General features: G+C 41.1%; 1 protein-coding gene across 1 annotated transcript; it reads right to left on the bottom strand.

The window, feature by feature from the left end:
• Nucleotides 1-11,643: 11,643 nt before the first annotated feature.
• On the bottom strand, nt 11,644-15,423 carry LOC100629823 (secretoglobin family 1D member). The gene is made up of 3 exons (XM_014729581.2): nt 15,282-15,423; nt 13,000-13,187; nt 11,644-11,780 (listed from the first exon to the last, which is right to left on the bottom strand). The coding sequence occupies exons 1-3, from the start codon at nt 15,334-15,336 to the stop codon at nt 11,727-11,729; spliced, it is 297 nt and encodes a 98-aa protein (XP_014585067.1). The 5' UTR covers nt 15,337-15,423; the 3' UTR covers nt 11,644-11,726.
• Nucleotides 15,424-15,662: the final 239 nt, after the last annotated feature.

Raw genomic sequence — 15,662 nt, 5'->3', positions numbered from 1 at the left:
ATAAAATTTATTGGCCAAACTTGGGTACTTTGGAGGGTGAAACAAGTCACTAAGTGGGTGGAATGTCGGGACAGCAACATAAACCAGGAGTCTTCTGAGCAAAGTGAGACGTGTTGTCTCCCTCCATGAGGTGGGCACATTATTTCTTCCCAGTGGCAGAGAGCAAGACAAGAGAGGTCAAGTAACTTGACCAAAAGCACACAGCTAGTGAGTGGCAGAGTTTGGATAAGAAGCCGGGTGTTCTGGCTTGAGAGACAGATCTCAACACTATTGATCTCCTGAGTTTGAGCCTTAGGGACCTTCACTTTCTGGCTCAGACGGACCCTTGCGACCTCGATCCCACAACTGCCCAAGGTGATCTCCAGGTTAATTTCTGTGCAGGCCCCACAGTTTCAGCTTGAGGCCTTTGCTCCCTGTGAACTCCCCTCCTCAATTCCTTGCCTCAGTTCCACTGAATTGAAACTCCTTATTGAATCCCAATGGCACATCAAAGACAACTGACTTCTTGTTCCCTTTCCTGGCCCCTGAATCTCTGGGAAACTCTCTTCCCAGGATCTCATGGCTCTCAAAGTGCAGCTGTCCCCTGACATCCCAGGACCTGATCCCATGGCCCTTTCCTCCCTGTTCACGCTCCTTGAGGGCATGGCCTGTGCACCTCTGCTCTTTGTGTGACAATAGTCCACATGTAGCTGCTTCATTAATTGTTGTGTAGCAGCATTTCAGGACAGATTTTTAATTTTCAAAAGAATTCTGATTATTACAGGTTTTATTATTAGGTCTATTCAGACAGAGAAGCTCATTTAAATTAGACTCATTAGCAACGGCAGGGTATAAAACCAGCACTAAGATTGTACATCAACCTGACGTTGTCTTCTTTCTGTTCTTGGATAAAGACTTTGGAGTCACAAAAGGGAGGACACAGGTGAGGAGAGGAGGAAGTTGGAGCCCCTGCCATCAGGGACTGGGCCACCTCAGTCTCCCTGTTTCCAAGAAGTAACCATTACCTTGATCCAATGTAACCCGGATTCGTCTAACGACTTGGGAGAAGGAGCCGGATTTGCCAGCAGAGCCAGGATCAGGTATTTTCTTTGGCTCGTTCTCCTTGGCTCATTCACCAAAACCATGAACTTCACACAATGTGACATTCTCAAAAAAGGTGTGGTTAAATATTTCATCCCCAAACATACCTGATAGCTCACATGATTCATTAGATATCTGTACCCTTGTCTTCTCCATTCTGTTAGTAATTTTCCCTCCACTGCATGCCCACATTTTCTTGCTAACGGTAGGCATCCACGGTTGTGAACCTCTGGTCCTTAGGGGTGTTACAAGGGGTGTGTGGAGGACCTCATATAAAGTATTCCCACTGCTTAGCAGTGATTGTCTTCTGGGGCTGGCTTACTCCCTATTCTCACTCACTCCTGTGGACACCGTCAGTGTCTAGAGATGTTTGTGTTGTCTCTGGATGGTGAGTGGTGTCCTATTGGCATCAAGTGGGTAGAGACCAGGGATCATGCTAAACAACATGCTAGAGAAATGTCTAAAAGCATTTGGCCTTGTGCTGAAGGATCAGTAGTGCAAGGGAGCCTCACACGGTGGACAGTGAGTGGAGCCCCAGTGCAGACAGATGCCGGCAGGAGTGTGGGCATCTCTACCCTCTAGTGTATGGAGAGCAGCTTCATGGCCATGCCTCTGCCCAGACTGCTCCCTACACTTTCTCTGTTTCTCCTCCAGTTTGTCCTTCAGGATCCAACTCAGACATCACCTCCTCACAAAGTCTTCCTTCCTGGAGAATGCAAGCTCATAAGGGCTTTGTCCTTCCTTGAATTTCTATAGGCCTTTAATTTCTATGATAGAATCTTGTTCCAGTGATATGCCTCATATTTTCTTCAGTTCTTGCTTTTATGTCTTGTCATTTAACAGGATAATTAATTCCTTAAGGAAATCCATTAATTCTTTCCACAAAATGCATCAAGTTTCTCCTAAGTTTGGTGAAGTGTAGATTCCAAGTTAACCTCAGATCATTTGCAGCTCATAACCGATTTTTTGCCAAATTTTGCTTCTGCCTTTTTTTCTTATCCTATCCTTCCTTTTCAGTTCTGTCTGACAACTTCTTGTATTTTCCAAAATTTTTATTTTAAAATAGTGATATAGGAGCATTGTTCAAAAATGAAAATACTGAAAATCAGCTCAGAAGAGAAGCACTAGACCCCTGTCCATCCCAATCCACACCACGTCGTCTCACACTCACCTGCCACTTCCTCACTGTGTCGCCCGACATTGACATGTTCTAAATATTGCTTTCCACAGTCCTCTCCTCATTCATCTGTCAAAATCGATGTTATAGCCTGTGTTTATTGGATTCCATGATTAGCTTTCTTCATCTTCTCTTTGTTTTTGGTAGATCATATCCTGTGACATCTGAGGTAAAGCTCACTGGAGATAAAACTTTTGAAGATTTGTACTTCAGAAATATTTTTATTGATCTTTATGCTTAAGTGACAGTTGACCGCACATAGAATCACTTTCGTGTACTGTTATATGTTAGAAGCTCTGAATTTTGTGTGTTACTCCTGTGTCTTCTAGTCTTGCGTTAATTTGATTTTTATTCCCCATCCTTGGATATGACTTTGATTTTTTTTCTGAAAGAGATACCTTCACCACCAAAAGTCTAGTTTCCATTTGTCACCATACATATGTGGCCTTTACCCTTTTTGCCCTCCCCGCACCCTTTTCCCCTCTGGTAACCAGCAATCTATTCTCCTTATCTATGTGTTTGTTTGTTTGTTTACCTTCCACATGTGAGTGAAATCATAAGGTATTTATTTGTCTTTCTCTACCTGACTTATTTTGCATAGCATAATATCCTCAATTCCATCCATGTTATTGCAAATGGCACAATTTTGTCTTTTTTATGACTGAGTAGTATTCCATTGTTTGTGTGTGTGTGTGTGTGTGTGTGTGTGTGTGTGTGTATCTTCTTTATCCATTCCTCTGTTGATGATTGATGGTCACTTGGGTTGCTTCCATGTCTTGGCTATTGTGAATAATGCTGTGATGAACATAAAAGTGTGTATCTCTTTTTGAACTACTGTTTTCATGTACTTTGGATAAATACTAGCTGGATCATATGGTGTTTCTATTCTTAATTTTTGAGAAATGTCCATACTGTTTCCCATAGTGGCTGCACCAGTTTGCATCCCCACCAGCAGAGTTTGAGGGTTCCCTTTTCTCCACATCCTCTCAGCACTTCTGTCTTATCTTTTTAATAAGAGCCATTCTCACAGGTATGAGGTGATATCTCAGTGTAGATTTGATTTGCATTTCTTCAGTAATTAAGCTGTTGAACATCTTTTCATGTGCCTATTGGCCATCTGCATATCTTCTCTGGAAAAATATCTGTTCATATACTCTGTCAGATTTTTTGATCAAGTTGCTCATTTTTTTGTTATTGAGTTGTGTGAGTTCTTTATAAATTTGCAAATTAACCCTTTGTCAGATATATTATTCACAAATAACGTCTCCCAGGTGGTGGCTAGTCTTTTTGTTTTGTTGATGGCCTCCTTTGCTGTACAGAAGCTTTTTAGTTGGAGGTAGTCCCATTTGTTTATTTTTCCTTTTGTTTCCCTTGCCTGAGTAGGCATGGTATTCGAAAAGATCTGCTAAGACAGATATCAAAGAGTGTTCTGCCTGTATTTTCTTCTAAGAGTTTTATGGTTTCAGGTCTGACATTCAAGTCTTTAATCGATTTTGAGTTACTTTCATGTATGGTGTGAGATACTGGTAGACTTTTATTCTCTTGCATGTGGCTATCCAGTTCTCTCCATTGTATATTTCTCCATTTCTGTCAAATCATTTCTCCACTGTGTGTTCTTGGTTCCTTTGTCAAAGATTAGCTGTCCATCAGTGTGTGGTTTTATTTCTGGGCTCTCAATTCTCTTCGATGGATCTGTGAGTCTGTTTTGGTGCAAGTATTTTGCTGTTTTGATGACTGTAGCTTAGCAGTATCCTTTGAATTCAGGGACTTCCAGCTTTGTTCTTTTTTCTCAGGATTTCTTTGAATGTTCAGGGTCTTTTATTGTTCCATATAAATTTTAGGATCCTTTGTTTTATTTCCATGAAAAAAGTCTTTGGGATTCTGTTTGATATTTCACTAAATTTGTAGATTGCTGTACATAATATGGGCATTTTAACTATGTTTATTCTTCCAATCCATGAGCGTGGAATATCCTTCCATTTCTTTATGTCTTCTTCAATTTCTTCCAATAATGTCTCATAGTTTTCAGTGTAATGGTCTTTCCCATCCTTGGTTAAATTTATTTCTAGATACTTTATTCTTTTTGTCACAATTGTAAAGGGAATTGTATTCTTGATTTCTCTTTCTGGTGGTTTGTTATTAGTGTATAGAAATGCAACTGACTTTTGTATGTCGATTTGTATCCTGTAACTTTGCTGTGTTTTTAAATTATTTCTAATGGTTTTTTGGTGGATTCTTTAGGGTTTTCTATATATAGGATCATGTCATCTGCAAATAGTGACAATTTTACTTCTTCCTTTCCAATTTGGATGCCTTTTATTTATTTTTCTTGCCTAATTTCTCTGGCTAAAACTTACAATACTATGTTGAATAAGAGTGGCTAGAGTGGGCATGCTTGTCTTTTTCCCATTCTTAGAGGAATAGCTTTCAGTTTTTCACCATTGAATATGATGTTGGCTGTGGGTTTGTCATATATGGCTTTTAGTATATTGAGGTACTTTCCTCCTATACCCATTTTATTGAGAGTTTTTATTTAAATGGATGTTGTATCTTGTCAAATGCTTTCTCTTTATCTCTTGAGATGCTCATGTGGTTTTTATTCTTAGTTTTGTTGCTGTGGTTAATCACAAGGATTGATTTGCGGATGTTGAACCCTCCTGCATTCCTGGAATAAATCCCACTTGATTATGATGTACGATCCCTTTAATGTGTTGTTGTATTCTATTTGCTAATATTTAGGTGAGTATTTTTGCCTGCATGTTCATCAGTGATATTCACCTGGAACTTTCATTTTCTGTGTTGTCCTTGTCTGATTTGGTATCAGAGTAATGTTGGCCTCATAAAAATGCATTAGGAAGCATCCCATTCACTTCAATTTTTGGAAGAATTTGGAAAGAATTGGTATTAAATCTTTTTTGAATGTTTAGTAGAATTCACCAGAGAAGACTTATGGTCGTGGACTTTTGTTTTTGGGGATGTTTTGCACTACTGTTTCAATCTCTCTACTTGTGACTGGTCTATTCAGATTATCTATTTCTTATTGACTCAGTTTGGAAGGTTGTATGATTAAATGAATTTATACATTTCTTTTTGGTTATCTAATTTGTTGGTATATAGCTTTTCCTAGTACGTTTTTACAATCCTTTGTAATTCTGTGGTGTCCATTGCAATTTCTCCTCTTTCATTTCTGATTTTATTAATTTGAGCCTTGTCACCTTTTTCTTAGTGAGTCTGGCTAAAGATTTGTCAACTTTGTTTATCTTTTCAAAGAATCAGCTCTTTATTTCATTGATCCTTTCTATTGAATTTTTAGTCTCTAGTTCATTCATTTCTGATCTGATTTTTATTGTCTCCTTCCTTCTACTGGCTTTGGTCTTTGTTTTTTCTTCTTTCTCTGGTTCATTCAAGCATAGTGTTTGATTGTTTATTTGAGATTTTTCTTACTTTTTGAGGTTGGCCCATATTGCTACAAACGTCCCACTTAGTACTACTTTTGTTGCATCCCATGAGTTTTGGTATGTCGTGTTTGAATTTTCATTTGTCTCCAGGTATTTTTTGACCTCTTTTTGATTTCTTCATTAATCCAAGAGTTGTTCACTAGCATGCTGTTTAGCCTGCACGTATTTGTGACTTTTCCAGCTTTCCTCCTGTAGTTGATTTCTAGTTTTATACCATTTTGGTTGGAAAAGATACTGATATGATATCACTTTTCTTAAATCTATTGAGACTAGTTTTGTTTCCCAACATGTGCTCTATCTTTGAGCATGTTCCTTTTGCACTTGAGAAGAATGTGAGAGAATTCTGCTGCTTTTGTATGAAATGTTGAATATATATTGATATGTCCATCTGGTCTAGTGTTTCATTTAAGGTTCCTGTTTCCTTGTTGACTGTCTGTTTGGATGACCTATGCATTGATGTAACTGGGGTGTTAACTGTTATTATGTTGCTGTCAATTTCTCCTTTAGATCCATTAATAGTTGCTTTATATCCTTTCAGCTCCTCTATTTGGTGCATAAGTATTAATGAGATTTAACTCTTCTTGGTGGAATGTGCCTTTTATCGTTTTTCTTTGTTGCCATTGTTTCTTTTTCCTTGTATTTTTGTCAGCCACTTCAGTTTGGTGATTTTATGTGATGTTTTTCTCTGTTTTCTCTTTATTTATGATTTGTGACTGCTCTGATTTTTTGTTTATTGTTATCATGAGATTTGTATAAAAGATCTCTGAGAAGAGATAGTCTTTTTTCTGCTGATAGCATCTTATCACCATTAGCCTTTGCAAATTCTGTCTTTCTCCTCTTACTCTTCTATGTTTGGCTGTCACAAATTCTTTTTTGTGTTGCGAGTTTGTGACCAAATTGAAGCGGTTATAGATATTTTCGATTCTTTCTTTCCCTTTAGCCTTTATAATTGTTAACTAACATACTCTGATATAGAGCTGAAATTTTCTGCTTCAACTTGTCTATTTATCACCTTTCTAAAGCTTTGCAAACCTTGCTCTTTTTGTATCAAATATGAGGGCTCCTTTCAACATTTCTTGTAAGGCAAGACTGGTGGAAATGAACTACCTCAGGTTTTGTTTTCTGGAAAAGCTTTTATTTCTTCTTCATATCTGAAGGATAACTTTGCTGGACAGAGTATTGTTGGCTGATGGTTTTTGTCCCTCAATATTCTGAATATTTCATTCCACTTTCTCGTAGCCTGGAGAGTTTCTGCTGAGAAATCTGCTGAAAGCCTGATAGGGGTTACCTTGTAAGTTATTTTCTTCTGGGTCACTGGTTCAGCCCTGTGTCCTGAGTACTCAGGATGTATGCACCATCTGCCACTGGTAGGGGGACAGGGACTAAGCCCTGCATGCCAGGTCTGTTCTTGCCACCTGTTTGCAGGTGTGTGCACCAGTGTGAGGATCTACATTTTGGGTTCCTGCTGCTGGGGGAAGGGAAAGGTCTGTTCTCCTAGATCCATTGCCTCCAAGATGTCCAGTCTACCCACCTTCAGATGTGTAGATGCATAGATCTCTTGTGTGTTCTGTGGTACTGTGTAGGGAGTCCTTTGTTGGTCAATGGATATCTGACTCGTTGTAACTTAGAGAGGAGAGACAAAGGGAATCACTCACTCCACCATGATGCTGACATCAGCCTAATCTGGGCATTTAGAAGACCCATTAACGTATTTCATGCAAGAAAGATCTGCCTGTCCTAGAGAAGCTGGACCAATCCTAAAAGAGTATGATTCAATTCAGAACTTTCTTCTCTTCCTGTCTCTATCCTTTCCTTATGCACGAATAATCCCAGAAACTATGTTTAGTAGCTGGGAGAGAAAAAGTAGATGAAAAGGAAAGAAGGAAGGAGAAGTCTTAATTATGAATCAATGTTGTCTTAATTATTATATAAGCCTGAATATTCTAGTTCCTGAATGGAGGCATTAAGCTTCATATCATAGGAAATGGAAAGCATTGAAAGTTTGCTTTAAATGAGGTTGTGACAAAACCAGAGCTTTCTATTCAGAATATTGATCTTGTCATAGAGAGTGAGATGGCTAGAGGGGGAAGATACTTGAGGAGGAGAACCTAGACAGAGCATGATAGGACTTGTCAAGGGGAGGAATTAGAAACCTCAAGGGATAAAGTCTTGGCTTTGCATAAGTCAATCTTTTGTACTTGTTTAAACACAATTTCAGTCTGAACCAGAGTTTGCTTAAAAATTAGTTATATCTTTAGCAAGGAAAAATCCAGATGGCAATTCAAACAGAGTTGATACCAAACATAATTAGACTCGAGGTGCCAACAGCTCTGAGAGAGCATGTCCAGTGGGGATTGAAACATAGGTTCTGCTCCCATTACAGTCATCTTTCTGCAGCCTCATGGAGAGCTCCGCCTGTGGAGTCTTTGCGTGTGTGCAAAAATTCACATAACATAAAATGTACTGTTGTAACCACGTTCAAGGGTACAATTCAGTTGTACTTATGAACTAATGTAGACATTAAAGTCTTTCACAATGTTGTCACAAGTCTCATTTCCAGAAACTTGTCTTCATCCCAAAGAGAAAGTCAGTACCCATTACACAGCAACTAAACCTCTAAACCTCTCTCCTCCACACCCCAGTCTTTGGAGACTTGTTATCCCACCTGACAGCCTTAAACAGAAACCTACAAAGGATAATCTTCCTGTACAAGATTCTAAGCTTATTAGTTGATAGCAGTGAATCTCATGAAGGACCTGAAATTGCCAAATATGAAGGGCTGTAATGGCCAAAGAATGGTCTGAAGGTGACCAACTTGGTGACGCTTGGGGTTCTCTGACTCTCATGGAGAATCTGGTCCTCCTCCCTATTCACTGGGGGGTTGCCCTTCTCAGAGGAGAATGTAAAGAAATGGGGACTGCATGGGTTCTATTTGCGGAGACACAGATATATATGGGGCCTAGGTGTCACTTGTTTTTGAAATCTTCCCGGTTGATCTTACGCAGAGCCCAGGGTTGAGGAACTCTGGCTAAGAAATTCTTCATCCCCACAGTCAGCAGAGGGAACATCTTTTACCTTCCTGGAGAGTAGGAAGGAGTATGTGACACAGAACAGGTAAACTTTCCAGGGTAAAGTCAGGACCATAAGAGTGCTCAATGCATGTAAACTCTTAGTGTTTTAGAAATAATAATAATGCCTGATAATATTTACTGATTTCCATTATCAATTTATTCAATTTATCATCAAACAACTCTGTGATATGAATATTATATCACAGAAAGATAAAATGATAGTAGAGGGATATGTATGCCCATTTTGTGTATCTGTGTGCTTATCTGCGTGTTTATCTGCATCTGCGTATGTCTCTGTGTGTGTCCGCAAACATGTGCATCTCTGTGTGCTGTTGAGTGTAAAATGTCTGTCTCTGTATAAAGTTTATTTTAGGCTGTGGGTCTCAGAGAGGGCTTCTCAGAAGATGAGATGTGAAATATCCTATAGATACGACGTAAACTGTCCTGTGCAGGGAAGGATATGGAAGCAAAGGGCACACCGCAGGACTGGTGCAAGGATGTCATTCAATGTGTTGCATAAGCAAATGGCATATAGACCACAATGGTGAAGCACAGACTCCTTGGTGAGCAGGGAGATGAGGTAAGAGGGCTGCCCATGGATGGAGTCTTGGAAGTCCTAGTGTGCCACAGCAACAGTGGGACCGAATCCTCCAGCAATGATAACAATCTGAGTTTCTCAGGGTGTTGCAAGAGCTCCATGAATCCCTGTTTCCACTAAGCATAGTATGTAGATTGAATACATAACATGTTTCCCAAAATAGGGACTAATTTAAATGTACATATTTCCTGATGTGAATAAAAATACACATTTGTTGTAAAAGCATTGCTGATAATTGATAGTAGTAGATAGTAATTGTCTTCTACTTTTTCTATCAGAGTTTGTACATGTATACCTATTATTATTTCAGTGTGGGTTTATGATTAAAAATAAGTCCTCTTACTTGAAACACTTGGAATATGTGCCCACTAGTAACTCAGAGTTACAGAAATGAGATCACATTTACATTTTATTTTAAAAGGGTCACCTTGGTATCAATGAGGATAACATACTGCAGGAGGTATCTCAAGCCCAGGAGAACATTTAGGAGACTTTTGCAAAAACCAGGAAGGATTAGGACTGGATTGTGGTGATGGCTGTGGGGATGGAAATCAGGGCATGCTCAGAAGTGATGCTGTGCAATGGAATACTACTCAGCAATAAGAAACGATGAAATCTGGCCATTTTTGACAACAGGAATGAACCTGGAGAGCATTATGCTAAGTGGAATAAGTCAGAGGGAGAAACTCAAATACTATATTATCTCACTCACTTTAGAAGATAAAAACAACAACAAACAATCACAGAGAGACAGAGATGGGATTAGTGGTCACAAGAGGGAAAGCAGGGAGGATGGAGGGTGAAAGGGGGTGACTAGGCATGTATGTATGGTGACGGATTGTAATTAGTCTTTGGATGCTAATCCAAAAAGGAATCAAAACATAATGATGTACACCTGAAATTTATATACTGTTATAAGCCAATGTTACTGCAATAAAAAAAAAAGAAGTGATACTGTGGCTGTGGAGAGGGCAGAACTTAATGGACTCTTTGACGTCAGTAGCCACATGAGCAGTACAAAGCTCGTAAAACTCCCCAAAATATCTACATCTGAATCCTTGAACCTGGTCATACTATCCTTCCTGGAAAAAAAAGGACTTTGCAGATGTGATAGTTATAGATTTTGAGATGGGGAGATTATCCTGAATTTTCTGGTGTCCTCTAAATGCAATCCCATATATGTTGTATGAAGGAAGCAGAGGAAGATTTTACACACTCACAAAGGAGAAAGCAAAGAGGCCTCACGGGACAGAGATTGGAGTGATGTGGGCACGAGACAAGGAATACCATCATCCACCAAAGCTGGAAGCCGCTATGACATTTTCACCTCGGCTTTCCACAGGGAGTGTGGCCCTCCTGACACAATGATTTTGGCAGAGTGTTAGAGATTTTACACTTCTGTCCTCCAAACCTTAAGAAATCAAGTTAGTTTAAGGCACCAAGTGTGCGGTAGTGTGTTAGAGCAGACACTGGGAACTAACCCAGAACCTATGATGTATCCAAACTTTCTGAGTCAGCTGCCTCATTGGGTGGTGGGCCCATTGGCCAGGATGCGGGACACATGGAAGGGGAGCAGGTTGCAGGCAGAGAGTGAGTTCAATTTTACATATTCCTTCAGAAATAACTGTGGCATGCTGGAATGGAGTTGTCCAGATGGCAGCTGGGTGGTTGTTTCTGGAGCTCTTGGGAGAATTTGAGGGAGGAAGTATTAGCTTGAGATGTTGGTGAGTGGTGTAGTCATTGATGAGCCATGTGAGTGAGTGTGCAGAGTCAAAAAGAGTTGACTGAAATCGAACCCTGGATACTCACTATAAATTGAGAGGTAGATGAAAACAAGTTACACTGGACTGTTCATGCGATTGAAACCACAGTGAAGGGAAGAGGGCCAAGCAGGTTTCTTGTGGTTCTGATGAGGCCAAAATAGTAGTGATGCTGCTGGTTGGGAACCATGTGACTGGGCAGCCAGTTGGGCTGCAGGTATCCCTCAATGCAAGACCAGTAGCAGGAATGATTTAATTACTTTTTACCCTTAACCATCCTTTTCACTCATGACTACATAAATGGGAAATCTGTAAAGTAACGCAAAATGATTCGTGACCAAATATTTCCTCTTGTGATCCAGGCAGCTCAGGCTGCCATGGGTAACTGGACGATGGGTCTCTGAAATTTACTAGGGACAACACACAATGGCCACTTCATGACGAAAACCACCCCAACTCGAAGGCAGACTGTTCAATAATCACAAGACAAGTAGAGAAATGCAGGGCAAGGAATTTATTGAAGCAAGATGTTGAAACCTTTACATTTTCCAGCGAAGATCAGATCATTGAAAGACAGAGGTACTATGATAGAATTTTTGATAAATCAATGTAACCACACTTCAAAATTACTTTCACCTGAAACAGAAAAAAAAAAAAAAGAAAGAAAAAGGAGGTCATTCATGATGCTCCTGGAGATGACATGTTATCAGAGACTGCTGTTCTTCACACGAAGATGTCAATGAAATTTCAACCAACAAAAGGCAAATGGAGGATAAGAGGCAGGACCCCAGTGTGCAGTAAACTAAATAGACCTGGCACAGTTACAACTGACCATGCAAGTCAGGAAAGAACTACTTCCATAGTCCTGCAAATAAACCCTGAGGTGACCCAAGAGTAGGACTCAGGTTTCCATGGAAGGAGGGAGTGAAGGGTTGTGCAGAGCAGCCCAGGATTTCTTTTCTCTGGTATCCTGGGACAGAGGACACTACTATTCCACTCCAAAGGGGACACGGGATTGAGAGATGGGGATGGGGTGAGAGAGGACTGGGGAAGTACTGCTTTTGGGAGATGACCAGCTTCAGCATGTGGAAATTCAACGTGATGGCACATGCACCTCTTAGAACTGAGAATCCAGTGCCTATGGGAATTTTAAGCTGAACCTCATGACCTAAATCCGGTGGTAGATGGGTCCAGAGGTACCTTTAAGTATCTGTTTTCTTGATAAAGACATAATCTAAGCGTTTCACCTTCATATGTGTCTGCAGGAGATGTGACTGGAGGGTGTCTGCCCACAGGCCAAGATAAGGAGGAGAGTCGTAGGTGAGGAGTAGAAAAGCGGACTGAGGTACAAGGAATGGGCCTCGGCTCTGCAGAAGTTGGCAGAGAGCCCAGCTAGCCCAAACCTCCATCCTGCCAGAAGACAGGGGCTATTTCCCACCACAAACTGTCTCCCCATTCAATACAACCACACAGCCCATGAGATTTCATAGGTACTGTGTCCACTGGGTGAGGGAACTTCCCCTCAGGAAAGCTCCCAGGCAGGGAGGAAGCAGTGCCTTGGTCCTTAAACATCACTACATGGGGCCCCAGGTGTCCTCCTCCTCAGGACGCTATGGGGAGCCTGGTGCCCAGAGAGGTGACCTGAGAAGGAGGAACAGGCCCAGATGCTCTGTGAGCCTGGGTATAGCTCTACAGGTGTACTGTTATCATCCAACCTGTGGCCTTGGGTCACCCTATCAGAGATGACCAGCGCGGCACTGCTTCCACCACCTGTGCCCCAAGAACAGTACCCTAACCTCCATCCTGGCTGTTCACATGAGCAGAAGCCTCTATGTACCTAGAAGAAAGAAATTACCCATGCTTTTGTAAGTAACACTCTGTTCCCAAGGGATATCTTATCCGTGCATCTCTTCACTTGCAACTTGGCCTCAACGGCTTCTGGTGGTGCATTAAATCTCTGAAGCTGTAGCTTGTAGAGAGCTTCACTGATGAAGAGGAACTGTGTCGCATCAGTAAGAGCAGCTGGACATATAACTGCATCAGCTAGAGCAGAAGAAAAAGAAATAAAATTGACGTAAAGAAAGTCAATTTTTCTGTGGCTCCTGAAATCAGAGCTAGACCGGAGACCCAGGTATTTTATATTTCCATTCATCATTGTGCTGATGACAACGTGAGACCCTCTGCGTCATGATTTCCTCAAGGTCACACTGCAAGTGGTGGACACCAGGTGTCCTGATGCCTGGTTCAGTTTTTTTTTTTTTTTTTTAAAGATTTTATTTTTTCCTTTTTCTCCCCAAAGCCCCCCGGTACATAGTTGTGTATTCTTCGTTGTGGGTTCTTCTAGTTGTGGCATGTGGGACGCTGCCTCAGCGTGGTCTGATGAGCAGTGCCATGTCCGCGCCCAGGATTCGAACCGACGAAACGCTGGGCCACCTGCAGCGGAGCGCGCGAACTTAACCACTCGGCCACGGGGCCAGCCCCCCTGGTTCAGTTTTTATCCTTTGTAAAGTACCCACTACTCCGAAGACTCTCCTGGTTTTCTGAAATTCACTTTTCCTTGATTTCAAAAAATTAAGCTTCACCTATCCAAAGAGTGACACCTTATGGAGAAAGAGAACACATTAGTGGTTACTAGAGGGGAAGGGGGTTGGGGGGTAGGCATAAGAGGAAAGGCGCACAAATATGTAGTGACTAAGAAATAATAATGTATACCTGAAATTTCACAATTTTATAAACTATTATAACTTCAATAAAATTGAAAAGAAAGTGTGACACCTTATTTTGTCTTGGGTATTGGAGGAGAGATTTTAGTAATCAATTTTTTAGGTGAGTAGTATAGTCCGATTTTATCAGAGATCAGAGAAGGGAGAACACATTTGGAGATAGGTAAGTAAACTATTTATACATTGGAAGATGCTATTTTGAGGCTAAATTAACGAATAGGACTATGTCCTTGGATGCAGGCATAGCTAAAATTCTTAAAAAAATAAAGTGAATCAGTTGAACACATTCGACGCTTACTCACAAAGTTATGATTGGCTCTTTTATTCTGTAGAGATGCAAAGAATTCCTTAGAGAGGGTCAAAGATCAGAAGTGTGGCTCATTCCTGACCCCACTGGAATCATGCTGAGACTTGAAGTAACCACTTTCCCTGGTCTGGATTCTCCATGCCCCCAAGTCTTTGCTATCACACTTGCAGCCCAGGACATGCCTTACCAGGCTCTGATCTGACCCCTGGTCAGATATTAAACCACGCAGAGGATTTGGAGAGGGTAAAATTAGAGGCTACACAGGGGAAGAGGTTGAGGTTTAGAAAGTCAGATGAAAGAGAATCACTCAACAAGACTTGGGTCAGTATCGAGGGTATGAGGACACGGAAAAGTATTGTTGAACAAAGGGGTAGACATATCTAGAAAAATAGAAATTGTAGCCCTCGTGACTATACTAGTTCTAGTACAATTCCCAGTGGTAACCCTAGAAAGCTAGCAGTACTTGTAGACATATTGAATGCTGCTTATTCACAGAGCCCATTTGAAAATTTATCATCCAGAGATTCAGAGAACACTGGCTCTTTTGAACTGAGAGCTCTCCAAAATCCCCTCCAGCTTTCACATTTTATGAGTCTGATTCTATGAGTTAAAAAGCTGTGGACTCAACTGACACCTAAAAATCTCTGGAAGGAGGATGTCTGATAACTGTGAGATGTCTGCTCATTATCTAGAGCTGGACTCCTGACACACTTCATCCCTCTCTGTTGTCATAGCTACTCTTGCTGGTAGCTGTGAAACCCAATGACAAGAGGAGACTTGGGGAGATAAGTATTTTGCTCAAAGCGCTGGTAAGTGGCAGAGCCATGATTCACATGCAAATCTTATGTCATACAGCTTCTGAAACACAGATCCCAGACAAAGTGTCAGGCTTCAGATGGAAAACTCTTAAAGTTTGCTGGCAATGATTTTTTGTAAAAGTTCTTGAGTATTGCGATTTGAGAAAATGAGCTCCAGGCTTTTGGGGAGCTAGGTCACAAGTAGAGAAAAAGGTTTGGATTTTGATCTGATCACCCCAATTAAGTTCACCTAGTTCGGACAAGGTTACTTACCAGGATTGGTGCTGGATGGATTAGAAATGATACTCACCCTCGTAGTAGCAAAGGGCCAGAGTGACCAGCAGGACAGGCAGTGACAGCCTCATGGTGGTTCAGTTGCTTTGAGCTTTCAGCTTAAGCAAACAACCAACTAACAGGAGCTGGACTCAGGATCCTGAGGAACCCAGGGCTATTTGTAGCTAGAGAGCCTCACTGGTCCTGCCCACATGGCATGTGGCAGGTCACAAGGTCTGGCTTCCAGCCCTCTCTTCTCCACATAGGGCTGATGCCATCCATCTACATTACAGTCTCTAATGACTTGGTCAATGTTCCCATCTATAGACATTGCTGGCACCACACACCTCTCCTTTGTAGCAATTACCGAGGTTGTAGCTTTCAAATGTCTAATGAGTTAACTGATGGGAGCTCCCCT

Source organism: Equus caballus, chromosome 12 (assembly GCF_041296265.1).
Source record: "Equus caballus isolate H_3958 breed thoroughbred chromosome 12, TB-T2T, whole genome shotgun sequence".
In the NCBI taxonomy this organism is placed as follows: domain Eukaryota; kingdom Metazoa; phylum Chordata; class Mammalia; order Perissodactyla; family Equidae; genus Equus; species Equus caballus.
The sequence above is the reverse complement of the archived record's forward strand: the minus strand, read 5'-3'. Positions and strand labels throughout refer to the sequence as shown.

Bases quoted from the DNA above. Each gene is read 5' to 3' on its own strand.
- LOC100629823 (XM_014729581.2), bottom strand. From the start codon at position 15,336: ATGAGGCTGTCACTGCCTGTCCTGCTGGTCACTCTGGCCCTTTGCTAC. The intron at 13,188-15,281 runs GTGAGTATCATT...CTTCTGCTCTAG, and splicing joins GGCCCTTTGCTACTACGAGG to CTGATGCAGTTATATGTCCA. The intron at 11,781-12,999 runs GTAATTTCTTTC...TTTCTGTTTCAG, and splicing joins TGTTACTTACAAAAGCATGG to GTGAAAGTAATTTTGAAGTG.